The sequence below is a fragment of the Melitaea cinxia genome, chromosome 29, assembly GCF_905220565.1.
Source record: "Melitaea cinxia chromosome 29, ilMelCinx1.1, whole genome shotgun sequence".
NCBI classification, from domain to species: Eukaryota; Metazoa; Arthropoda; class Insecta; order Lepidoptera; family Nymphalidae; genus Melitaea; species Melitaea cinxia.
The window spans coordinates 4,633,634-4,661,011 of record NC_059422.1 but is presented as its reverse complement, the minus strand read 5'-3'; the positions used below and the strand labels follow the sequence as shown (position 1 = coordinate 4,661,011).

At 37.4% G+C, this 27,378-nt stretch overlaps 3 protein-coding genes across 3 annotated transcripts; 1 reads left to right on the top strand and 2 right to left on the bottom strand.

Moving 5' to 3' along the window:
- LOC123667858 (probable serine/threonine-protein kinase DDB_G0278901) lies at positions 1 to 13,159 on the bottom strand. Its single transcript, XM_045601692.1, has 12 exons — positions 12,102 to 13,159; positions 10,679 to 10,813; positions 10,294 to 10,416; positions 9,495 to 9,701; positions 9,086 to 9,166; positions 7,616 to 7,765; positions 6,617 to 6,939; positions 6,087 to 6,305; positions 3,481 to 3,602; positions 3,014 to 3,117; positions 800 to 2,067; positions 1 to 736 (listed from the first exon to the last, which is right to left on the bottom strand). The coding sequence occupies exons 1-12, from the start codon at positions 12,691 to 12,693 to the stop codon at positions 473 to 475; spliced, it is 3,588 nt and encodes a 1,195-aa protein (XP_045457648.1). The 5' UTR covers positions 12,694 to 13,159; the 3' UTR covers positions 1 to 472.
- Positions 13,160 to 13,531: 372 nt separating this feature from the next.
- LOC123667823 (carnosine N-methyltransferase) lies at positions 13,532 to 21,259 on the top strand. Its single transcript, XM_045601663.1, has 8 exons — positions 13,532 to 13,635; positions 14,720 to 15,011; positions 16,525 to 16,643; positions 16,984 to 17,134; positions 18,291 to 18,437; positions 19,164 to 19,315; positions 19,910 to 19,991; positions 21,057 to 21,259. The coding sequence occupies exons 1-8, from the start codon at positions 13,547 to 13,549 to the stop codon at positions 21,159 to 21,161; spliced, it is 1,137 nt and encodes a 378-aa protein (XP_045457619.1). The 5' UTR covers positions 13,532 to 13,546; the 3' UTR covers positions 21,162 to 21,259.
- Positions 21,260 to 21,733: 474 nt separating this feature from the next.
- Positions 21,734 to 24,221, bottom strand: LOC123667824 (protein KTI12 homolog). Its single transcript, XM_045601664.1, has 4 exons — positions 23,892 to 24,221; positions 23,128 to 23,338; positions 22,448 to 22,586; positions 21,734 to 22,020 (listed from the first exon to the last, which is right to left on the bottom strand). Exons 1-4 carry the CDS (start codon positions 24,157 to 24,159, stop codon positions 21,736 to 21,738), a joined length of 903 nt encoding a protein of 300 aa, XP_045457620.1. The 5' UTR covers positions 24,160 to 24,221; the 3' UTR covers positions 21,734 to 21,735.
- Positions 24,222 to 27,378: the final 3,157 nt, after the last annotated feature.

Sequence of the window (27,378 nt, the reverse complement as noted above, 5' to 3'; positions counted from 1 at the left end):
TAATACCATAATACTCTATTTAATTTTGTTCAATGAAAATATTTTTGAGATTTTACACAATTATTCGACAGGAGGTAATAATTTATTCTTAAGTTAAAAACATTTTAAGCTTTTTTTTAAAAAGGTTTTGTACCCTTTTAAGGTAATTTTATTTTGTCCAGATGTGTTCAGAACATTTTAGTATTAGAGCAATTTTAGTTAAAAATGTTAGCGTAAAATATTTGACGAACCTTACTTAAGGACAATTAAAGAAAATATATTCTTAAATTAGAGATTCTGAATTTTTCTCGCGATAAAAACCATCAAAAGCTTAGACATTAACTTAAGTTTATAAACATTTATAGTTTAATAAAACATTCGCTTACCGATAAAAATAATTAATTAGTATAATTCCGGTTTTTCTTCACGAAATCAACCGCTTCAGAAATTTAATTCAAAAGACAATAATATCACAATAACTATACCATTAGATTCACAAACTGTTGCCAAACATCATTCTATCGTCATACAAGCTCAATCTATTACATTCACTTGCTCTGCCCTTTTGCAGAGCTCTATCTCGCCTGGCTTTTCTAACAGCTACGGGTAAATCACCAGGTGTCTTGACCCTTCCAGCAGGATTTTGTAAATTAACATCACTCGATGACGAGAATATATCGCTAACTTGTTCTAAAGAATGTTGTCGCTTTATAGATAAAGATTTCAAAGACGGTTTCGGAGATTTTGGGCATTTTTCCTCAGAACTACTCGAAGGTATCAGTTTCAAGTCTGTAGCATCTATTTCTCCGTTCAAAGCTGCCAAGTAGACAGGATTGTCCCCGCTATAACCGTTTACTAAATTTTCTTTATCGTTGGGATCGCTGAATTCGTTGTCAAAGTTCGCATATTTATTATGATATTTATTGAAACCGAAATCAGTTTTAGCTTGACTCGCCTCTTTTAATACATCGCTTTTCTTTTTATCGTCGATGCGAGGGATTGTTTGCATTGTTATTTTGGATCCACCGTTCTCGGATAGAAGCATTAGGTGTTCGTCCTCACTACTAGAACAGTCTGAATTAAGATCGAATGGACTTTCAGGGTTGAAATTTTCGTGATTGTTATCAATGTATTGAAGTTCTAAATTGATACTAGCTCGAGACGATCGTCCGCTGTTTGAATTCGTAATGATTCTATTATCGCAACTCAATCGCTTCTTTATCGTCGAATCCTCGGATTCCGAATTACCCGCTTTGATACTTTGAGAGGACATTGATGTACGAACTGAACGCTTTAAACTTTCTGAGCTACCTTTTGACGTTTTGCTGTGATTCAAATCTGGTATAACTTTTGGTACGATGACTGCGAAAATTTGGTTCCTGTCGTTATCATCACGTGAAGGCAGTTCTTTAAACATTTTATCTGTGTTCATTGTGGACTCCATTATCATAGTAGGTGACAGAGTTTTGTTCGGGGGTGATAGAGTACAGGGTCCCTCGAAGTTGAAAGTTCTGTCATTGCTTAGAACTAAATTCGAAGGTCTATCGAATGTTATATTACTGGGTTTGTCGATAACTGATGTTCTGACTTTGGCATTTTGGACTGCATTACTCGAATCTAATTTAACTTCGGTTTCTTTTGGCTTGCTTAGTTTTTTCTCGAAGAACTTTCGTATACCCCATTTCTGTTTTTCCTTATGATTCTGGAGAAGATTTGTTTCTTTAGGACCTCTGTCTATGTCGTGGGAACTGACATCATTTGGAACGTATTCTAATGGCCGTTGGTAAGACCTTATTTCGTTAAGCCTATCCGAATTTTCTCGAGTCTGAACTCTAATGTGAGATCCTCTAGCTACAGATAGACAATTTTCCTCTACATTTGTCTGTCTCTGTTCTTGTACGGTTATGTCTTTGAGACTTTTATGTATGAGTTCGACGGTATGTGTTTCTGTATTTGTGTTTGTATTGCGTTCGATACAGGTGTTTCTGCCTATATGTGGGTCGGGGTATAAGAGGGGTGTAGTGACGTCACCGTTTCGGACCATACAATTAGAGTTCTTGTCTGATTCTATTGGTGATGGGACGGGGGCTTCCGTTGTGGCTGCGTGTAATTAAAACAAATTTAATATATAACAATGTTTGAATATACAGAAAACAAACAATTTTCCTATACATAAATTAGTTAGATATAATGCTGATATAAACCACAGCCCTGCGGTTTATAGGTGATAAAATTTCGTGTAGGGCTCAGACTTGTGGATTTCTTTTTTATTCCCTAATAATTTTATTGAAAGTATAGAAAAGATTATTCCAAATAAGTATAATTAATTTGCGTATTCTAATATAAATAACCTAATAATAATATAATAATCCTAATAATAATATAATAAACCTGCATTTTTAACCGACTTCCAAAAAAGGAGGAGGTTCTCAATTCGACTGTTTTTTTTTATTGTATGTTACATCAGAACTTTTGACTGGGTGGAGCGATTTCGACAAATTTTCTTTTGATCGAAAGGTGGTGTGTGTCATTTGGTCCCATTTAAATTTATTTGAGATCTAACAACTACTATTCGAGTTATATCTAATAATGCGTTTTTACTTGACGCTTTTTTCGTCGACCTACGTTGTATTATACCGCATAACTTTTTACTGGATGTACCGATTTTGATAATTCTTTTTTTGTTGGAAAGGGGATGTCCCTAGTTTGGTACCATGATGAAAACCAGGATCTGATGATGGGATCTCAGAGAAATCGAGGGAAACTCTCGAAAATCCACAATAACTTTTTACTAGGTGTACCGATTTTGATAAATTTTAATTTTATCGAAAGCTGATGTTTATCATGTGGTTACATTGAAATTTTATCGAGATCTGATATCTACTTTTTGAGTAATCTTTGATGACGCATATTTACTTGACTATTTTTTCGGTGATCTACGTTGTATTACTCGTCGATGTAATTGGAGTCGGTTTTATTTTTCGTTTGCGAGCAAACACAATTATTTAAATATAAAGTAAGTCCAAATACTTGCCAGGAGGGTGGGGATGCAAATTGTTATCGTGTATCACGGGTCCTTGAGCTTGCAACATCAATTTAAGTTCAGCCATTCGTTCTTCCACACACACAGCGGTTAGGCTGTTGATTCAAACAAATAAAAATTAGTTTTGCAGCATGATTTTAGACTTTATCGGAGGTTTTAATATTATGGAGATAGGGCACATCTGGATATATCCTGCTCAAAATCAGGAGCAGACCGACTGGGAAAGTGCCTTAACCTTAAAGAAGATCACAGCTAAATAACGCTGCTCTATTGTGTGTATTGTTGTGAGTGACTGTAGCCAAAGCTCATAGAGAGGTTCGGGGGCAGGGTCGGCAACGTACCCGCCATGCTTCTGATGTTGCAGGCGTCTATAGGCTACAGTAACTGCTTACCATCATTGGGCCGTACGCTTGTTAGCCTCCCTCTTTTTGTTATTACCATAAATAAAAGTCCCTTACCGTGCTTCAGCGTCATGATCCCAGCATTCGTCACAAGTGTCCGAAGCTATCTTGAGCGCTCTGGCATCAGGTACCGGCCCTTTCGGTAGCGGTGGCCGGGCTTTGTTGCGGGAGACTAGATTCTGTTGGGAATAATAGTAACGATTGGTATGTTTTTCGTCTTTCTCCTCGTAAGGCGCGAAGACTTTATTAAGGGACGAAAGCATTTAGAAGTTGGGGCTTCATACAGCTCTCAAAATTATGAATTGACGGTCCATGACTTAAAACTATGGCACCAAAGCGTTCAACCTGTTTTTGTTTTTTAGTCTACTGCTGAACATAAGCCTCCACAAGTTCGCGACAAAAATGGCGTGAACTCTTTTAGGCAGGCCATTTGACCACAATCTCACCTGATGTTAAGTGACGATGCGGTCGAAGGTGGAACATGCCTGTCTAATAACAGCCTATTCACTCTGGCCTTGAAGGCACCCAGATTGTATCGTTCGGGAAACACAGACGCGGGCAACGAGTTCCATTCCTTAGCTGTGCGCATCAGGAAAGTAGTGCCAAAGCGTTTTGTGCGCGTAGGTGGCATATCGATGACATAAGGATGGAACGATCGACCGCGCCTAGTGTCCCGATGGCGAAAGGTTGTTGGGGGAATTAGATCGTGCAATTCCTTCGCACACTCACCGAAATATATTCTGTAGAACATCGACAGACGAGCTACCCTACGCCGATGATCGAGACTCTGCAACTTGGTGTCTGTCAGAGTAGGGTCACCTATGAGTTTCTTACCTCGTTTTTCCACCGAGTCCAAAGTTGCCAATTGGTATTTGGCGGATCCATCCCAAAGATGGCAGCAATACTCCATACAAGACCGAACTTGTGCTTGATATAGTTGAAGCAGCTGTTCTGGAGTGAAGTAACGCCTGACCTTAGAGAGAATACCTAGTTTTTTTGCTGCAGTTTTTGCTTTGGACTCGATGTGTTGCCCAAAGTTCAGATTGGACGATAGCTCTACACCGAGGAGCTGTAGGGAGTTGGAAATTTCCACAGAAACATCCCGGAAAGTCGGAGCCAGGTGTAAAGGGCTCCGTTTAGAGGAGAACACACACGCCTGTGTTTTTGTAGCGTTGAACGTGACCAGATTGGCATCGCCCCATTCGGAGACTGCCTGGAGGGCGATGTTCAAGCGGCTGACCATATCCTCTCGACAAGACTGGATAACATCCTTACTAGCCCTTGCACTCGAAAAGTATCTGTCCGTCACTGTGCTGTCGTCAGCATACCTAAAGGTACCGGCGACGAGCAGATCGTTAATATGCAGCAGGAAGAGGGTAGCGGACAAGACTGATCCCTGAGAAACACCGGCGTCGATAGCCTTTTGGTCCGACGAGTACCCGTCAAGGACAACTTGTATTGAACGTTCGCTCAGGAAGTCAGAAATCCAAGTGCAAAGGCCAGGTGGAATACCATATGAAGGAAGCTTGCTTATAAGGCTCGCGTGCCAAACCCTGTCAAAGGCCTTCGAGATATCGAGAGACACGGCAAGTGCTTCGCCGTGTTTGTCAATGGCCTCACTCCATATATGTGTGGCATACACCAGAAGGTCCCCAGTCGAACGGTGCTGGCGGAAACCGTATTGCCGGTCACTGAGGAGATCGTTACCTTCCTTCTTTTGTGTTGCCTATGGTCACCACGCTGGGCAGGCGGGTTGGTGACCGCAGGGCTGGCTTTGTCGCACCGAAGACGCTGCTGGACGTCTTCGGCCTGTGTATTTTAAAGCCAGCAGTTGGATGGTTATGTCGTCATCGGTCGGCTTTATAAGCTTCAAGGTGGCTGTGGAGCTGTGTTATCCCTTAGTCGCCTCTTACGACATCCATGGGTAGAGACGGGGGTGGCTACATTCTTTAATGCCGTAGCCACACAGCACAAGGAAACCTAACTATTAACAATTTATATCAATACTAGATGATCCGGCGATAATTTATATCAATACTAGATGACCGCTGCGGCGCCGCAGCATCTCCCACAGCACCGACACGTGGCGGTGGCGGTGGCGGTACACTCACCTGCATCTGCGCGAGCGTGGGGCGCGGCGGCAGGCCGTGGTGGTGGTAGGGCGGCGCGTAGGGCGGCACGCGCGCGTGCGCCCCGCTGCAGCGCCACAGCATCTCCCACAGCACCGACACGTGGCGGTGGCGGTGGCGGTACACTCACCTGCATCTGCGCGAGCGTGGGGCGCGGCGGCAGGCCGTGGTGGTGGTAGGGCGCCGCAGCATCTCCCACAGCACCGACACGTGGCGGTGGCGGTGGCGGTACACTCACCTGCATCTGCGCGAGCGTGGGGCGCGGCGGCAGGCCGTGGTGGTGGTAGGGCGGCGCGTAGGGCGGCACGCGCGCGTGCGCCCCGCTGCAGCGCCACAGCATCTCCCACAGCACCGACACGTGGCGGTGGCGGTGGCGGTACACTCACCTGCATCTGCGCGAGCGTGGGGCGCGGCGGCAGGCCGTGGTGGTGGTAGGGCGGCGCGTAGGGCGGCACGCGCGCGTGCGCCCCGCTGCAGCGCCACAGCATCTCCCACAGCACCGACACGTGGCGGTGGCGGTGGCGGTACACTCACCTGCATCTGCGCGAGCGTGGGGCGCGGCGGCAGGCCGTGGTGGTGGTAGGGCGGCGCGTAGGGCGGCACGCGCGCGTGCGCCCCGCTGCAGCGCCACAGCATCTCCCACAGCACCAGCGCCAGCGCGAACACGTCCACGGCGCAGAGGGCCGCGCGCGCGCCGCTCAGGTCCAGCGCGCCCTCCAGCGCCTCAGGCGACAGGTAGCGCAGCGTGCCCGCCTGCAACGTACAACCCACACTACACTCCACTGTAAGTGTCTCACAGTCTACTTCATTGATGAATCTGTTTCCGAATAGGTATCCAGTATATGTACAATATATTAGACGTTTGAAAACTCTAACTAAAAACTTAAGTAAGCCTAAGGTTATTTCACAACTTGAACGTAGTTGTGCAGAAAAGGCGTGAAAGTATATCGGACGCAACTCAGGATTCTAAGTGGCGTGGAATCATTATACAGACGGTAAAAAGAACACAGATCTAACGTTTCTCTGTATACATAAAGTTGACACAAGTTGTATAGAGCACTCACCTCTGTGATCCGGCTAGGCGCAGTGTGGTCCCGACGCGGCATCAACGGCTGAGCTAATCCCAGATCCGCCAGGCGAGCTGAACCATCGGGAGCCACGAGCACGTTTCCGCTGTTCACGTCACGGTGAACCACGCACGGCTTGCGAGGCGCGGGCGAGTGGAGGTGAGCCAGCGCCGCCGCTAGCCCGTGAGCCAGGCGAGCGAACTCTAGCCACGACAGAGGAGCGCGTTGTAATCGCCGTCGCAGGGACTCGCAGCACAGCTCCAGCACCACTAGCTGCGAGCGCGCTCCACCTCCCGTCAGCGACGCACGGCTGTCACTACCTGCACATACATATACTAGTCATAGACACGTCCACACTAAACCTACCTCCACTAGACCGGCCCATCAACGTGACACGGCTGTCACCACAGATCTCAGAGAGAGAGAGAGAGAGAGAGAGAGAGAGAGAGAGAGAGAGAGAGAGAGAGAGAGAGAGAGAGAGAGAGAGAGACACGCACGCACACACGCACGCACGCACGCACGCACGCACGCACGCACGCACGCACGCATGCGCACGCGCACACGCACACGCACACGCACACGCACACGGACTCGGACACGCACACGCACACGCGCACACACACACACTCTCTCGCTCTCTCACACACTTTTTCTATCTCACACACACATTCTCTATCTCACACACACATTCTCTATCTCACACATACATTCTCTATCTCACACACACATTCTCTATCTCTCACTCACTCACACACACACACACACACACACACACACACACACACACAAACACTCCGCACAAGTTTTATTTTTTTTTACTTTTTTCATGCAGTGTCATGAAAAAACGTGAACAGTAAAAAATAATCTATTAGTCCACAGGAAATTTACTGGCAAGACGATTACTTCATATAGTCAATTACATACTTAAAAGATATGTTTATTAAACTCAGTGATAATTTTATAATCTTGTATCTTTAATAGCAACTATATACATACCATAATAACGTAGTATATTCGGATGCGCCAGATGTGGTATAGCGTACACGGAGGCTTCCTTATGCCAGGCGGAAGGTGAGGAATACAACTTGACAGCCACGGGGGTTCCCGCTAGACTACCGCGCCATACCGACCCGAATTTGCCTTGACCTGATAAAACGATGACTTACATTACCAGATAAGAGTTTCATTTTTTAAAAATAAACAACAAACGCGCAGGCTGCGCACCTAACTCTAGTTCCTTTATACCTTTGTCTATTTAATTGTAAATATGCGGCTAATTATTTGTACAAACATGTTGACAGGAGCAGACACCTCAGAAATCTTTAATATAAACTGACACCCTGCTCATGTCAGCGAAAGCAACAATCAACATCCCTCATCATTATCATCATTGGTACGGAGGCAGAGGAAAATTGTATCAAATCGCAATCTCTCTGCCTCCACCCAATTTTCTACTCCAACTAGCCTCTTGCTGAGGCCTGTGTCTAATAATTCATCGTAATTATTACAAAAGCGACATTAAAATACAAACTGTGTACCAAACTTATAAAAAAAAAAAAAAAAAAAAACTCTAGTTCCTATATTCAAAAACGATTTGTTTTATTAGATTTGTTCATATCACAACATATTCAATAAAAACAAGTGTTACAGCTTACTAGATTTAATTTGACCTGCAAAATTTTTCATTACATTACTGGTACTATCACTGTATAATAATTTCTGAACCGCCTTTATAACTAGGCTTAATTATATACCATTATAAATAGATTAGCTTCTATGTTATCATTGGTTGAAACTGTGCAAATTCTCATAAGCATTAGATTATGTACAACACAAATCTTAGAGAGCTAACTAAAATATTATATAGCTGGTCCAAATCTCTAAAATTTATTGCTTCATTGCATACCGTGACACTAATGAATGTAAACATAAATAAAAAAAACCTGTATTTTAGTTTCTACTTTTATACAATGATTTTTTATTTTATTTTACACAAATTGGTGAAACTATATTGCCATTGATGTCAGAAGAACTAAATTATCACATGTTCAACACTACTTCGCTCTTTCAGCGATAAGACCGCCTTTGTACATCTTTCATTTTATGTTTTTTTTTTCTCTGTTGTTTCTTTTAATGGTGTACAATAAAGAGTATTATTATTATTATTATTACTTTAGTAAAAATAACCTACTCTTGGTGTATTTTTAGCTCTAATTAGGTTGCACAGGTGAACTTAGCGATAGTACATTTAGGTCATTTCAAAAGGCCAAGTACGAAAATTTATTACTCAGAAGATAATCTATAAATAAAACAACTATTCATTTTTTAAAAAACTGCTGGTCCTATTAATTGCCTTAGTTTTCAAGATTATTTTGCTTTAGTTTTGGATTTTCAAAAAATCTAAGTTTATTTAGTAAATTAACTACAATAGTACATTTTGGTTGCAGTTTAGTTAGATAAGCTTACCTATATGTTCGATCAGGGTTAAGTTATCAACACACAGCAATCCAGTCGCCAGTGCATCAGGTCCAGTGCCCATTACATCTCCTGAGAACAGATATATATAATTAAAACTAGATAGATTTAAAATGTACAAGTGGATCTACATATGGGTAGATACTTGACAGTCACAGGTCCGAAACCAAATTAGTTCCTTGACTTTTTTATACAAATTTTTTTTGTACCATCATAAGAAAATTTCTATATATTGTATAACCCTAACCCATTTCTAGAGGTGTGTGGCAGTACACTATTACAATCATTTATATGAAAACAATGTTATTAACCAAGAGTAAATCAAGAATGCGAACGTTGTTAAAGGCACCAACAACAGGACAGTTGTAAATTCTTGCTAATATCAATAAAACATATTAACCTTTCTCTATATCAACTCCATTGCTAAGATCGTCCTTGTCCAACTCCATTCGTTTACAGTACATCTTCCTAAACACAATAGCCATTAACAAAACTGCTACTAAAGCTATGATGGCAGATGCTACGATGTTTGAATAGTTTGGATGAGTTGCGCTTTCCATTGTTGACTCAGCTTTTATCGTAACCGCTGTTTCTTCTCTGAGCGACGCTGTTGAAAATTTGAAAGTCATATAACATTAACTAAGATTCAATAGAAAGTATATCAGTCTGAATATGTGTATATGCGCGCGCGCGTGCGTTCGTGCGTCTCTCTCTCTTTCTATGTGTGTGTGTGTGTGTGTGTGCGCGTGTGTGTGTGTGTGTGTGTGTTTGTGTGTGTGTGTTTGTGTGTGAGTGTTTGTGTTTGTGTGTGTGTGTGTGTGAGTGTTTGCGTGTGTGTGTGAGTGTTTGTGTGTGTGTGTTTGTGTTTGTGTGTGTGTTTGTGTGTGCGTGCGCGCATGTGTGTGCGTGCGCGCATGTGTGTGCGTGCGTGCGCATGTGTGTGTTTGTGTGTGTCTGTGAGTGTGTTCGTGTGTGTTTGCGCATCTGTGTGTGTGTGTGTGTGCGCGCGCGTGTGTGTGTGTGTGTGTGTGTGTGTATGAGTGCGCGCGCGTGTGTGTGTGCGCATGCGCGTGTACGTGCATGTATTCGTGTACGTGCATGTATTCGTGTACATGCATGTGTTCGTGTACGTGGGTGTGTGTGTGAGCGTATGTTCGTGTGCGTGTAATGAAACAAATTTGAAAATTCAAAATACATACTGAAGTCAGCATTGCAAAAGCTTTTAGTGCAACAGCAGAATTTGCTCCCGGGCAGTCTTGCAGTTACTTTTGTACATTTGTCACAACTATTGGTACCATCTGTTTGAGATGAACGCCAACAACCTGCAAAAAATACGAATATTGGCTGTAATAGAAATTGGTAGCAGAGGTAAATCTAGTAATCATACAGCAATGCACTGCTTTGTCGTAAGAAAATATTATGTTACTTTTGTAAGAAAAAATCGGTTACACTGCTTAGAAGATGGTAGCAAATTTCTACAAATGTTTGGGATTTGGATGCTGTGACTTCACTCACTTTCTGTGATCAAATTGGGTTAGATAGAAGTTAGCTAGTATATAAATTAATACAAGAAAGAATTCAAACCTTGTCCCATAACAGTGATATTCCCTTCATTGTCTTGGTGCCAAAGAGTATAACAGAATGCTTTTGGATCTGTGCACTGTTCTACTTGAACAGTATCGCCATTTGGCAGAGTTGTTTCTGATAAGTTGCCAGCATCTATAAAGAAAATAACACAATTTTGTGTATTTTATTGAGGTAGCGCTCGACAGGAAATATCCAACTTAAAATCTGCAACAACCCGACCGGGGAAGTACTTCAATCCTACAGAAGATAACCAGAAGATAACAGCCAATAAATACTGCTTTCAAGTAGTGTTACGTTCCTGTGGTAAGGGAGAGAGTTCCTGGGGTAGGTTGGGGGTGATGACTAAGTGCTTGCGATGCTTCTGATATTGCATGCATTGTTGCATAAAATAATAAAAATTACTAACTATTACTAATACTTAATTTTATTTGCTTCTTCTTTTGAATATTCTTGAAGCTGTTGAAGCTATCATTTTGTTTTATATTTACCCATTTACTCATTCAATTAGATTAATGGCTATGTCAAATAGAACAGAGGAGGTACAAAGTAGATTAATCAGTTTAATTGAGATAATAATTTGTTTAGAAAAGCTGTCACACTATGACACATAGAAGTGTCAAACTAACTAGTTTTAATAAAATTTAATTACATAGTGTTTAAATTCAGTATATTAATATGGCAACTTCAGAGATAGCGAAAAAAGTTATATAAATACTCAATCGTAATTTCTCATACAACTTTTTTTATGAAATTATATTTAGTAGCATTATTCCGGGCCCAGTATTGGGGCCGGTTCTATACATAATTTACACTTTTGATTTGCCACTCTGTCTTTAATGTAGATGCAATATCTTGCAGATGACACTAAAATATTTAGAAATCCCTATCACAAAATATATTGCTACAATACATTTACGACAAATAAACACATTTATTTTTCAATCCTAATCATTGATGTTGGATACAGGCCATTACCAGTTATTTTAATGGCCTGTCTGAATAAATAAATATTGTTTACATTCCATGCAAAAATTCAATGTAGGTTTTATTTGTCACCTGAAGCTCAAAAATCAGATACCTAGAAGTGATAAAAAAAGTATTTTTTTTTTCAGAAAATCATATATAAAAAAATTCTTATTACAAATTTTTATGTTTACAATTTCAGCAATCATATTCTTAGTAATTTTGGTTAGTCTTTAGATTAAGACCGGTCATTTTGAAGTTAGATAGTTTAGGGTAATTTTTTATTTTTTTTGTAACGAAATTATGTCGAGAAACTGTCTAATTTTGAGCTTAGATAATTTAACGGGTCTTAATCTACAGACTTATCGTAATTTCTAATGTTGATATGTATTATTATAAAATTAACTATTAATTATATACTTGATTTAATTATAAATTAAAAAATGCTACATTATACCAAATATCTCATTTTCAACCACCAATTGCGCATTTTTATCCTCATCATAGGAGGGTGTTACACTCATAGCCACACTGTGGATCTTATATAAGCAGGATATTGTTGGAACAATTACAGTAGGCGCATCAGTTACAATAATTGCTGGTTTAATTTTGTACTTCTTAACTTGTTTAGTTACTCCCTTCTGATCATCATTCGCAACATTTCGCGATATCTCATCACCTGTTACTATATTACTTTTAACTGATGCAGAAGTCAACTGATATAGATTTTCTTCATCAACGGCGTCAAGCAACTCATTTGAATCTAGAATATTTACACTTCTTTTTTCTATTATTTTCGGCTGGTCTTGCGTCAGTGGCCAGTATATTGCATCCTGGCCATTATTCCATTGAATTGTTCTTCTATGGTGGTATTTAGTAAAGGTACGTACGTAGTGTGTTGGTTTTTGATGGTATATACTATTCCTGGTTTCGTGGGAGGAATCGTCGTGAGGTCGCGATGTTAAAACCTTCGCGGTGAATATAAAGAGAAATAGCACCATACATTTTAGTAATGGTGTTACTCTCTGTGATAGAATACCTTCCATCATTTTGATAAATTAAATTTTTATTTCAAATCAAATCATTTTGAGATTATAAATTATTATAGGTAATTTAGTGCAACCTAATTGCAGCTAAGCAACGACAGTGCATATTATTGATTTTTCTCCGCGGAATCGTTCAACACTATGCGCCACTTTTTGAAATTGTAAACCACTTTTTATATCATTAAAACACTTTATTTCTGTCTTTTCTGACTTTAAAACGAAGACCGTGAATTCTTATGAATATTTTATTAATTGATAAACTATTTAATTACATATTTGTACCATTTGTTTGATTATTTGAATATATCTGATGTATAAATTGAACACAAGAGTAACGAAGTTGGAATAATTGCAAACGGTTTCAATGTTTCATTCACATCGCGGCGTAATTAACGTTGTAAAAGCAATTAAAACAGAAATCGATCGAATGTTGACAAACACATTTTACTACTCGCCGACATATTGACCGTGTCACTCCGTTTTACGATTATGTCATCGTTACATAACAAAATAAAACCTTTTTTAATATAAAAAATTTAGGTTGCTCTAAAAAATTTGGCTTGATATAAAAAATATAATAATCATTATTTTAAATTAAAGAAAAGATAAGATAAGACATATTAGAAATCTGTGAATTAATAATTGATAAAATGTCATTATGATATTTCTTATACGTCAGAATGACAGTTTTTCCATCTAAATAGTTAAATACATAAAAAGTGGAACTTTAGAACAAGGGAGCCGCTCCTTTGTTGCTAAAGAGAAGAATAATAGTAGTACAATAGTCGTTTAATGAATTCTATTTATACTTCCTTATTATAAATTTAATAGTTTATACCCTTTAAATATTATTACAATGTCTTCCATTGCGGCAGCCGAGGAAATTGATGAAGCGAAAGAGCGCGCCCATTTTCGAGCAGTTGTGAACGCTTTTAAATATTATAAGTGAGTATATAATTTATACATATGAATATTTACAATAAGTCATAATTTTTTAAATATATTATGCTGTATATAATATAACTGAACTTAAATTTAAGTAGTTATAGCAGACATGAATCCACTTAGCAACAGTAAGGTGCATCAAATTAGTAAATGTAATTAACCTCTTTATTTGCAACAATAAGCTTTGTTTACGTCCTGTACACGTCTGGATCTTTGCCCTTAATGTCATAGTGCCGTAAGGTCTATTTCGCTATTAATATTAAGGCTATTTTAATTTTTTTTTTTATTAACAACATACTTAATAGGACATTCGGTAGAAAGTGTCTGCTATTTATTAGCTGTTTAATGTTCTATTTTTTAAAACTGAAATTCTAAATTTAAATACTAAAAAAATAACACTAACATTATAATAGAAAACTGAAAATATGATTGAAAATTGGTACTTTAAAATATTAAAAAGAAATAAATTTTGTATTAAATATATATTTATTACCCTACTTTATAGTCATTACATTTTACTGTTGAAATTTTATAAATCATTATGCAACATATTATGACTAATTCTATTAAAACTATAGTATATTAAACCATAAGTTTACAAATATTTTGAGTCATAGAATTCATGTTAGTAGGAACATTTATTCATTGTTTGAATAAATATTCCATGTACATACTACACAGTAAACATAAATCCAAGCTAGTTGATAAATTGTCTTATTAAACCATAGTTTTAAAAAATAAAGTATTGATAAAAACATTTACAAGTTATTGTTGGTATCATTCTAATTAATAATTTGTATTTTTTTTAAATTGTTAATAAAGTATTGATAAAAACATTTACAAGTTATTGTTGGTATCATTCTAATTAATAATTTGTATTTTTTTTAAATTGTTTAAATTTTTTTAAGGTATTAATAGTATATTTTGTTTACCATCTCAATAATATCTAGAAGTTTTACCTTTCTCTATCTCATTTCGCAAGAAGACCATTCCCAATTATTTTTTCACTTCTGTTATATCTTTGTGTTCAATAAGAATATTGATATATAATAATATCTTTAAATATATATTTGTATTTTTTTAGATTATGCAGTCTCGACAGGATACACAAATCGGAAAAGATAATCTCGATGCTCCAACCTAATCACCAACGTCGTCTTGAGAAGTACAAAAGCTACCTCACCAAATTTAAAAAATGTTTAGACGCTAACAATATTATTGTTCATCTGATAATAAAAGATGTTGATACCATGTTCGAGAACGTAGATCACAGTATTGATGCAAACACAAATGGTACGGAAAATTTTGGATGTAATTACAATAACTGTGAAGTACCCTCGCAGAAGCAACATAAAATGCAGCATGACGTTGAAAAGGTTGGTCTTTTTTTTAATATTTTTAACTAGCTCTTACGCACGGCATTGCTTGCATTGAATTTTTTTTTCGTGAAAAGTATCATATGTTTACTTCTAATACCTAATATGTGTGCAAAGATTCATGATCGGTTTTGTAGTTTTCGCGTGAAAGTGTATAAACAAACTTACATTGACATTTATAATATTGGTAGGGCTTCAAAATGGTTCAATTTTCCTTCGAGAGAAATAATATCAATCTACGATTTAGTAACAAAAATCTTATAATCTTATACTAACTACAGTAAACGCACTGCTTTGCCTAAGCGATTTACATGATTTTGGCTGTTCCACTTTCCTCCATTAAAATATATCCCATCACACGTAGTGATAGCATTCTCCCGGTAAAAGAATTTTTAAAATCAGTCCAGCAATTTTCAATTTATCCAATGAATATTTAAAAATAAGGTTAAATATCGTAGTTGCATTAAAAATAAATAATACTCAATTGTATATTACTCCTAACAGCGTTCCTTCAAATGGGAGGTTCTGTAGGTGTTATAGATCATGTTCCACATAAAAAAAAATCCTGGCCCATTTATAATTTAAGTCATAAGTATATTGTTAAATAGACAAGCTACTTTGATGGACTCATTCCGCATGATACCTAGTTGAGTTCTAATTGCCAATAGTTCAGATTATAGCAAGATAAATAATGAATAAGTGTTTAAATAAATTTAATATAAAATGTGCCATTGACACTTGCTGACCCACACACTAAATCACGATTGTTATATTCAATTGTGGCTATAGTAGTATCTGGTATAATAGAATTTATATGTGTACTCAAGAGATGCAGAGCGCTGTTGATAAATATGTATGGGTAACGATTCTGTAATATTGTAGGCTATAAAACACTACTATGATTTAATGGCATAGAGGATAGTGTAATCTCAGTTAGTATACTCACTAAGGGGAATCATTTCCTAGAAGAGAGATAGAATTTAAATTGAAATTGAGTTTCATTCAACAAATTTATAAATTTTTTCATCATTTTTAGACATACGTTTTTCGTGTTACGAATATGACAAACACAGTAATATTAAGTGTAGTCGACATTGTTAGAAATTTATTTGAAAATACTTTAAATATATCAGATCAATGGTATTACTACCACTATCGACAAACATCATGAGCTATTCTGGCAAAGAAACTAGATTGTAACTGCAATAATCTTTGTTTAATAATGTTTACAAATGACTTCCAAATCGTAGTGGTAGTCTTGCTGTTTTTTTTTGTTGTTTTTTGAACTAAAACTTCTATACGCACGTTTGACTTGGGGAGTAAGCTGGTGAATGCGTGACGAGAGCGTTACAAAAAGTGTGATCGGGAAAAGGTAAACGGACATTGATATGAAGATATACCTTAAATGGAGCTAAAAAAGTTTTACTTCAGTCGTGTGGTTTAAAGCACACTTGTTTGTCTACCTTATTAATGATAATGACGATCTCTGAGATAAATATTAATATTGTTGCAGGTTCAAAGCGTTTTGAAGAATATAGTAAGGGACTGGAGCGACGCCGGCGCAGCGGAGCGGGAACAGTGCTACAAACCTATATTAGAAGAACTAGAAGCACGATATCCAACTAAGCTTAGGTAAGTATGCTCGCAATCTTTCTCCGCTTCTACACCTGACACGCCACTTATACGACGCGATCGGTAACTGCAGGTGTCCCGTTGACATTGTATTTTTTTTTTCGCTACTTGGTGTGCGTTTGTTTCTTTCCGAAAATAATACAACATAATATGCCTATTAAATAAATTTTACGCTAAAATGTAGCCAAAAGTGTACACTACAACAGACATTAGGAAAAATATTCCCTCCGCCTGAATATGTTCTGTTCAATAAAAAAAAAAAAAAAAAAAATAATAACGAATTAAGAAATTTGAATTTCTTTGTAATAAAACATTTTTTAATATTGTTTTTGTTCAACAGTGATAGGGCGTACATCAAAGTACTAGTCCCCGGCGCGGGGCTAGGTAGGCTGGCGTGGGAGATAGCGGCTAGGGGCTATTCGTGTCAGGGAAATGAATTCTCTCTATTCATGTTATTTGCGAGTAACTTCATACTGAATAAATGTCATGAGGTGAGTTCAATATTTATATTTAAGATGTAGGGTTAGCTAAGTTAGTTTCTTAGCTAACCGATAGGCATAGCTTTTTTTTTTTACGCTGGAAAATGCTTTTACGCACTGACCCCGCCACCGAGCTTGGAAGCGGGAGTGTGGGGGTCCCGGCGGTAGGTGCAATGCCGGACTACCCACTAAAAACCAGCGGTGACCTCGTCGTCCTAGTGGGGCGCCACGGTACCACTATAAGTATTCGCCATGACGCCCCGACGTATGACCGCAAGTGCTGCGCGGCCGCCTTCGCTTGTAGAGCGCTCTCGGGCACCGAGAGCGCTCTATTGCCTCGAAAAGAGGACGCTACGGCGACATGGCCGCAGCTTCCTTAGCGCCTCGTTGGCTACTGGGGGCGTTTGTACTAAGCCCCACAATTTTCCCTATCTTTGGGGCAATCTCGCCCCCCCAGATGTGCGCTGCCGGTTTTCCGGCGCTGGAACAGACTGCGCAGCACGGCGTAGCATTGCAGCTGCGGGCAATGTGTCCTTCCTTCCCGCACCGGAAGCACAGCCTGCTTCGGTCGACCGCGAATGGGCACGTCGGGCGGGTGTGTCCAACGCCCATGCACTTAAAGCACCGTAGTGGGCGCTGTTCCAGAACTTTGACTCTGGCGGAGCTCCAGCCGACAAGAAGTTTGCCAGCCTCTGCCAGAGTCTTCGCAGCGGGGAACGGGCAACGCAGGACTACGGATCCCATCCCCCCGAACCAACGAAAATTTCGCCTGTCTTCATGAACTCGGTGGCGCAACCAGTGGTCCTGGCCACCGATCCTGCTACCATTAGTCATCCAGCCCAGAAAGTCGGAGACTCGCGAGCTTCATGGGCTGGACGACCCTCGCCGTGCCCTCAAACCGATAGGCATAGCTAATTTAACCCTAATTAACTTAGCTAATTAGGCAACGGTTCATCGGCTAAATGGCTAACTACTTATAATTTATTTCTAATAATTTTTAATTTATTTTTTGTTTTATATTCTCTGGCTAGTATTTAACTTACTGTTTTGTAAAATATTTAAAGCGGAATTTATACTGTTGTAAATAAGTTTGCCCTATTACCTTAAATCAAACAGACACTTCTCATTTTCTTTATATTACACTTATGTAAAAGGTGTGTTATTTCAGGTTAACAAACACACAGTATACCCCTGGGTACATCAGTATGTGAATCACATGACAAGCGAGCATCAAATCCAAGCGGCAACCTTCCCCGATGTACCGCCAGCGACTAAACATTCAGATTTTTCGATAGCGGCTGGTGATTTTCTTAAGGTAATAATTACAATTTACTTATTTATGTTACTGACTTTTTAATAATCTATATAAAATATATGCGCGCGCAGATCTTTCGAACGACAAAATAAATTTGAATAATTCGTTTTTTGTACTAATCGCAGTCCACTGCTGGACGTAGGCCTCCACCAGTTCGCGCCAAAAATGGCGTGAAATCACGTGTGTTGCCCATAGTCACCACGCTGGGCAGGCGGGTTGGTGTTAATTATTGTCACGACAAAATTTGTCTTAATAAAAAAAAAAAAAAAAAAAAACTTAAAATTAAGATAGTATTTGGTAAAATAAATGTCGTAATTTAACAATAGCGAAATTGACTGTGCTTCCCTGGCATATAAGTCCGCTAGATACCACAAGTTGCTTATGGGAACTGGTGATTTTTTGTTAACAATATTACACACTAAATAAAAAACAGTTTTATAGTCAAAAATAGAAAACAATTCAAACGTCTGTCCCAACTGCGATTTTGGTTCATATATTATTTTCAAAAAGTAACTGCGATTGCCGATTCTTCTCTGCAGAATCTACATTCCGAATCGGCGGTAGCGACAATTCTAAAAAATAATAACCACTTTAAAATCTTAATTTGTAAAATGTCGAATATTATTATTATAATTCAATAAAAAATTTCTTCCATGTATTGGAAAAAAAATTATATTTCACACTATTTATTATTGAGTAAAATAATATAATATGCTAAATTTCCAGGTATATACAGAGTTAGATGAATGGCACTGTGTGGCAACTTGCTTCTTCATAGACTGCGCTCCGAATGTGATCGAGTTTATAGAGAGGATATACGCTATCCTGCGTCCCGGCGGTTATTGGATTAATCTGGGACCTCTGCTTTATCACTACAGGTAATTAACTTACACCTGCGTTGTCATGTATGGATACTTTGTCATTATCATATACTTGAAACAAGAAGGTTGAGACCGTTTTAACTCCATTACTGTTTCATACTAGTTCTTTTTTTACACCACTAGATCGGTAAACAAGCATACAGCCCACCCGATGGTAAGTGTAACCACTTACCCTAGCTTATAGAATAACATCAGAAGCATCGCAAGCGCGTTGCCAACCTTACCCACGACCCTGTCCGAGAGCTCTGGTCACCTTACTTACCACGGGAACACAACACTGCTTGTAAGCAGTATTATTTAGCTGTGATCTTCTGTAAGGTCGAGGTACTTCCTCAGTCGGGTTGCTCCAGGTTTTCAATAACATTATACAAATGACCGCAAGCGCAACAGCCAGTGATGTGACTGATGCGACAAACAGCTTTCTAATGGAAAAAAGAGTGATTATAAAATCGGTTTTGGTTTATATAAAATCAGTTTGATTGTTTATGGATTCTAAATGAACACATTTTTTTTCATTACTAAGTTTTGTTATTGTTTAGAGTAGAGTTATCAGTAGAGTAGAGTTATCACTTAATTTTTTTTCGTTTTCAGTGATATGCAAACAGAAATAAGTATTGAGCCACCGTATGACATTTTGTTAGATATTATTAAGGATGTTGGGTTTGAGATTTTGGTAAGTTTGTTCTTTTTAATATTTTATTATACAATTTTTTTACTGTGAAGAATCTCAAACAATAAAAAAAATCATATTTCTATTTGTAAAAGATTACCTCACCAAGTGCATGTAAATGCGTGTTCAGTGTGTAAAGAAAAATAAAAAATATGTCCTAGTTTTACAAAAAAAAATCTAATAATATGTGGTGAATCTAATGTACAATTACTTATTCCCACTTAATATGATAATTAATTAAATGAATTAGTTTGTTTGTTTTTGTGCAGTATTAGGGCATTTTATCTAATAACCTGTTGTAAGACTAAAGTCCGGTGATAGGAAGGGGGGTTTGGGGGGCAGTACGCATATGGTACCCACTTACCATCAGGTTGGCTCTATGCTTGTTTGTCCTCCAAGCCTAAATAGAGATGTCTTCTAAATTGAATGGAATAATAGGTTAAGTTATAGGTTATATATAAACTCTGTTTTCATTTGTTATTCCTAAAATAAGCAATTTAATGTAACAGCCGACTGATATAACAATTTTTTTTTTCGATAAATACACATACACGCTTTAGCCTGTAATATCTCACTGCTGGGCATAGGCCTTTTTCCCTATGTAGGAGAAGAATCAGATCTTAATCCACCACGCTGCTTCAGTGCGGGTTGGCATATTCCCTACTAATAGTAACGATCGCTATCAGGTGTACATGATAACAACAGTGACCGACGGCTTAACGTGTTCTCCTGGGCACAGTGGGGAGACCCACAAGGACTGCACAAACATGAATGGCCAATACAAATATTTGTCATATGCGGGGATCGAACCCGCAACCGCCAGCGCAGCAACCACTAACCAGTGCTTTGACTGTTGCGCCAACGCGTTGTCAATAAACAACATTCACGTCATCATTCAACATCGTGTCGTAAATACACATACCGATGAATACGTATATTACACCCATATTGAGAGTTGGAATCGAACCCATAACTCCCGGACCTGACAGCAGGGTCACTGCAGACTGCGTCAATAACCTAGTTATAGTTTTATCTTGCATAGTTTAAAAATGTTTTTATATGTTACAGAAGGAAGAAACCGGTGTTAAAACGAAATACGCACAGAATCCAAACTCTATGATGCAACACGAGTACAAATCTGTTTTCTTTGTGTGCATGAAGCCATTGTTGTAAAAGTATTATTCGTATTTAAGTCGCTGTGATTATGATATTGATGTATCTGTCCAAGAGATTATGAAAACGTTTTGAAATATAGCCATGTTTATTTCTTTTATTTTTTTTATTCAACACCTTATGACCTGACAGAATATAGATAGAGCTTGAATCGTGTTTTTTTGGAAATTTTATTTAAATAAGAATTACATACTGATGAAATATGAATATAATTTTTCGATCTTACCGACATAATAAAACAAAAAAAAAAAACAACTAGTTATTTCAATAAAAAAATCACGAGTGTAATTAGAAAAAAAGGGTAAAAAATCGATCTAAAGACATAGGATTTGAACCGGGGTTTTCTCATTTCGAGACCGCTAGTATAAACGTCAGACAGTGATTCTAAGATTACGAGCATAATGTAAACACAGTAATTATTAATCATTAATAAGTAAGGATAATAGTGTAATTAGTGTTTTAGGTCTAGGTGGAGTGTGTACATAACAAGGCTAAAAATTATTACAAAACAATCCTGCAATGTAATGACAGCCCTGGATTATTCCTTTCTTAACATACCAATAAAACAAAAGTTTCAATCTGTTAATGTTTTATTTAAATATTGTATAAAATATCTTCCAATTTTGTTAGCATCCTCGTTTGAATGATTCATTTTAGCGTAAGTCAAGAACTGCCTTCGTAGTCTTAATAATTTCTGTGGGTTGACTGTGTTCATGAAACCCACTTCAAGTTCACACCCTGGGTAGTCTGGAAACTTCACTGTGTCTAGATTTAACTGTTTCGAGTCGAGAATGTGTTTTGAAATGGCTTGAGTTACTTTGTCTATTTCATATAGAAAGTTTGTTGAACTGAGGGGAGGCTGGAATGAAATAAAATTCTTAGTTACAAGCTTATTAGATAAAGATTTATCTACAATATTGATTGATTGATAAGTTTGATGGCTTAGAATGCAGAACACACAAAGGAGAGACCGTAAAGCATATTATTGATTGTCAAACGTGAGCCGTATGCTTGTTTGTGGTCATAGTTGTATAAAAAATTCACACATTGCACATCAGACTGCTACCGACCTTGTTCCAACAGATAACCATTTTTTTTTTAAATTTGAATAACTCTGCAAGGGAAAAAATTCAACTCCAATGGGGCAGTCCAAACTGCCTTCAAACTTTTTAGTGATTGCCGTTCGAATGGTTAGTTAAATATATTATATATAAAAAAAATCGACTTTATGACCATACAAAAAACCAATTTCATATCTAAGGATCTAATATTATTTTTGTACTTACATTTTGTGTACTCATGTTGGGCGGAGGCGGTTTCTTTTCAAACAGAACTTTGTAAACTGCTTCTAAATCTAATTCATTATCTGGTTGCACGGTAAATAGTGGACTATCCCATCGGTTATTCTGGTTAGGTTCTTCAAATCTGTCATTAAATTAATACAATTTATAATTGTTTAGGTGAATGCTATTAAGGTAAAGAAGAGAATAATTTTACAAATGTTAGCTTGGTTTAAATCAAAATTTTTAAGATATTGTGAGGTAAGGCACAGCAGGAAATATCTTGCTTAAATTCAGAGCAGCCCGACTGTAGTACCTTAACCTTGCAGAAGATCACAGCCAAATAAAACTGCTCTCGAGTCGTTATGAGTGTTCCTGTGGTAAGTAGATAGCTACAGAGCTCCGGGGAAAAGTAAGGGGGTTAGTGTCGGCAACGCCCAAGCAATGCTTCTGGTGTTGCAGGCGTCCATTGGCTACGGTTATCCCCTTATATTAAGATGGGTTGTACACTTGGTTACCACCATTGTAACATATAAAATGTTATTTATCCAATTACATTTTTTTAGACATCAAAAAAGTTCTTTTTCTTATTGTTATGTCTTGTTGATTAAGTTACTGGGTATAAAATTGTTACTGGCAGTAGTGAAGCAGTAATGTGAATAAATATATAAAATAAAAAGAGTTACCTTAATTTTGTGAGAGCATTAAAAACTTCTTCTGTATATGGTTCACAATTACTACCGTTAATATTATCATCACTACTGTCTTGATTATTTTCGTTTTTATTTATTCGTAATACATTGTCCTTCCAAGCATCATTGTGATTTCTTATTGTGTAAACAGTACATTGTGTTGATTTGGAAGCTTTTGATGCACAGTATAATTCATAGCGGTATCCTGAAAAGATTGATTGGTAGAATTAGTACAGTATAATCATATTTCCATTTCAGTCTATTGACCATATTACTTGCTAGAGATATCTTTAGCTATAAGGCAGCCTTATTGTGGATTTAATGTTAATTCCCAGTTATAAAGTCTTTTGTATTGTTAAAAAAGTCTTTGGTAAACAATTAAGTATATTAATATAATCATAAGTTCAAATAGTAACAATATATCAGTTGATAGAAAATGTGCATCATTCACAAATGTTAATAGTTTTGAAGACTGAATAACCCCTGATGAATGTTCGATATATACCGATCAGTTCATCGGTAATTTGAACAGCTTGGTGGGTGAGAGTTCAAACTCTTATATCACTGGGAAATATAATAAAACAAATTGTTACAGTTTATTAAAATACAAACATATTTTACTGTACAACCAATAAAACATTCTACATAGAAAATTTGTGTAAGGAAAACTAAAAATACAAAAATCAATCTTCTCTCTTCAACAGTGATTTTTTATACATATGTTTAACATACTGAGTTTGTAAAAGTAAAATTATTACCTTTGATATAATTGCTTCCGTCCAATATAACTACGTTATCCTTATTAATTAGCCGTATTACTTCAGATTTCAAATACCCTCTAACTCTCTTTTCTTTCTGAAAATCGAGATAGGTAGAATTTTTCTCATAACCTAGCTTTATAATTGTTTCTTCTTCTGAAACGATGTCGACATGCTTATTGTGCGTTTTCTCGAAAAATTCTTTTAATTGATTCGCCCGAGTCGTTTTTCCACTAACAGGTGTACCACATAGTATAATTAAAGGCATTTTTATTTGTTAGCATATCCTGGATAAGTGGATACAAATGTTTACGTCTGTCACGTCAATCTGACAAAATTAAAATTTTTTGACAATCATAGACTAAGGAATTCAACAAAATGCCAAGGAAGCTAGGATCAAGTAGAGCATACTTCATCCTTGCAAGGAAGTTATAGGTTGGGTATAAGTTCCTTGCAAAATGCACACTAGTTAGAGTAACTAAGTTTTGTAAATATCTACTTCACTATGAGAAGTTAAACATTCTTAAGTATGAGTAAAATTTTTAAACATTAAGGATCACGATTGCTTCACTCTAGATAGCTCTTTTGAAGAATTTTACTTATTATGACCAAATAAACTAATGGGGGTTTTGATTCACTCAAAGACTGTTCATTGATTTTATTATCCAAATACATCGAGACAGATAACCATAGCATTACTAGTAAATTGTCTACAAATCTTTTAATCCGCAATACATTTATGTTTTTTACGCTTCCTTCTTGATCGAATATACCTCTTAATTTACTACCTTTTTTTTATTGACGACAAAATATTTTTACGTTCACATACTAATAAAATTTGGCGAGACACACTTTACCACTTTTTTTGGTAAAGTGTGTCAGATCGCTATATTTGCTCGGTTAGTAGACTAAGTGGCAGTTACTACAATTATTTTTAATTATACGCTTCAGCCTGTAATATCCCATTCTTGAGCATATGCCTCTTTTGCCATGTAGGAGAAGGTACAGAGCTTAATCCCTATATGTATATCCCTAGATATATTCCCTAATATGAGTAACGATCGCTACCAGTTGTACATGATAACAACCGGGACCGACAGCTTAACGTGCTCTCCGAGGCACGATGGGAAGACCCACAAGGACTAACATCCAGACCGGACATAAAGTATTTCTATAAACACAAATATCCACTCCGAGCGGGAATCGAACTCGCAACCGTCGGCTTTTAGGTGCCGCGACACGGCACATGCACCATTATACGAGAGCGGTTGTCATCACACAAATATTACGAAATATTGAATAAAGTAGGTATTATTATTATACATGTTTTAGACATTTTACTTAGGTATATTAAATATCAACAGCTGCTTGCAAATGTGAAACGAGTTATTGATAAATTCTTATCGTTGTCGTCGCAGAGGTGAAATAGAAATTTGATTGAACTATTTCAAAACCGTGACTATATTTTTAACCGATTTGCAAAAAAGTAGGAGGTTCTCAATTCTATTATATTATTTATATAACGATAGTTGTAAGCTTTGCATTTTTAATTATAACAGATCACTATATATTTTATATAAAAGCAAATTTTTAAACATTAATAGGACAACAATATCGTGTTTTCTAGCGTCTTCGGTGCGACAAAGCCATGGGGCTCAACTAGCAGCTAACAGGGGTCACCAACCCGCCTGCCCAGCGTCTTGACTACGGGCAAAACACACGAGCTTACGCCATTTTTGGTGCGAACTTGTTGAGGCATATGTCCAAGCAGTGGACGGCATTAGGCTGAAGTGTAATAAAGGAGAAAAAACGAGTGTGCTTTAGACCACACCAGTGAAGTCAAGTCAGTGAAGTCAGTCTCTCGTCGTAATCAGCAGTTTACTTCTCAAGTTTTACTCACAACATTTACTACAAGAAGTTTTACTTCAAAAATTGTTAAGTAAATACGCGTTACCCCAGTCATAAGTTCTGAGGTAACAGACATAAATAAATACAGCCAAATTAAGAACCTCCTCCTTTTTTGAAGTCACTTAAAAAGTAATTCGATTGGTTGATTGACTAATTACCAAACTTGTTGCCCAACTTTTTGCAGATCTGGTTGTTAGATTGGGCACCTGCCCGATTAGTTGCTAGATCAATTACTTATGCTTGTTATATTTTGAGCCTTTTGAACCACCGCGTACTGGTTTGATCAGTTTTGTCGATTTTATTTATTACTAGCTGCGCTAGTAATAAATATTTGGTGCAATTCGATTTTAGAAATAGCTACGCTTTATACTTTTGTAAGGACTACTGATGTCTTTAGAATACGGCCCTGTTTCACCAGTTGTGAATACCTATTTGACGGATGACAATAGAAATAGACCTTGACAGCAGGAGCAGAATAGGCCAGTAAGACCTAATTCTACTCAATTAATAAACTGTAACTTTAAGATTAAATTGCGACTAGAAATATCTCATAAGGCATGATTTCGAAGTTTGCACGATAATATTTTTATATTATTTTAGTTTTTTAGAACCAGAGTTAACGCAATTTACAATTTCAAGGTTTGTAATTGGCACAATTATTATATACATAATTGTATTTGGTCGCAAACGAAAAAAACAGACTTCAATTACATCGACGAGTAATACAACGTACATCGACGAAAAAAATAGTCAAGTAACTACGCATTATCAAAGATTACTCAAAAAGTAGTTCTCAGATCTCCATAAAATTTAAATGTGACCACATGATAAACATCAGCTTTCGATTAAATTAAAAATTATCAAAATCGGTAGACCTAGTAAAAAGTTATGCGGGTTGTCGAAAGTTTCCCTCAATTTCTCTGGGATCCCATCATCAAATCCTGGTTTCCTTATCATGGTACCAAACTAGGGATATCTCCTTTAAAAAAAAAAGAATTATCAAAATCGGTACATCCAGTAAAAATTTATGTGGTACAATACAACGTAGGTCGACGAAAAAAGCGTCAAGTAAAAACGCATTATTAGATATAACTCGAAAAGTAGTTGTTAGATCTCAAATAAATTTAAATGGGACCAAATGACACACACCACCTTTCGATTAAAAAAAAATGTCGAAATCGGTCCACCCAGTCAAAAGTTGTGAAGAAACATACATAAAAAAAATACAGTCGAATTGAGAACCTCCTCCTTTTTTGGAAGTCGGTTAAAAAGAAGGACACGACATGAAATGTCTTACGGCCAATTTCAATATTCTGTCTATCACTTAATTTGCTTTCTAGAGTCTATCTCTATCTTGTGACGTAATCTTCATACAAATTGTGTCTAAAATGATATTAATAATAAACGCTTTATACTCAACGGCCCCTAGTAGTTACTCCTGTGTTGAGGGTCCGGAAACGGTGCTCTTCATCTTCTTGGATCGGTTCTGAGTATTCTTTCTAGGCAACGCCTTTGGATATGGTCGGACACATTCAGGAGATAAAACCATGGTTGATGGATTCGATACTGAGCCTGTTGT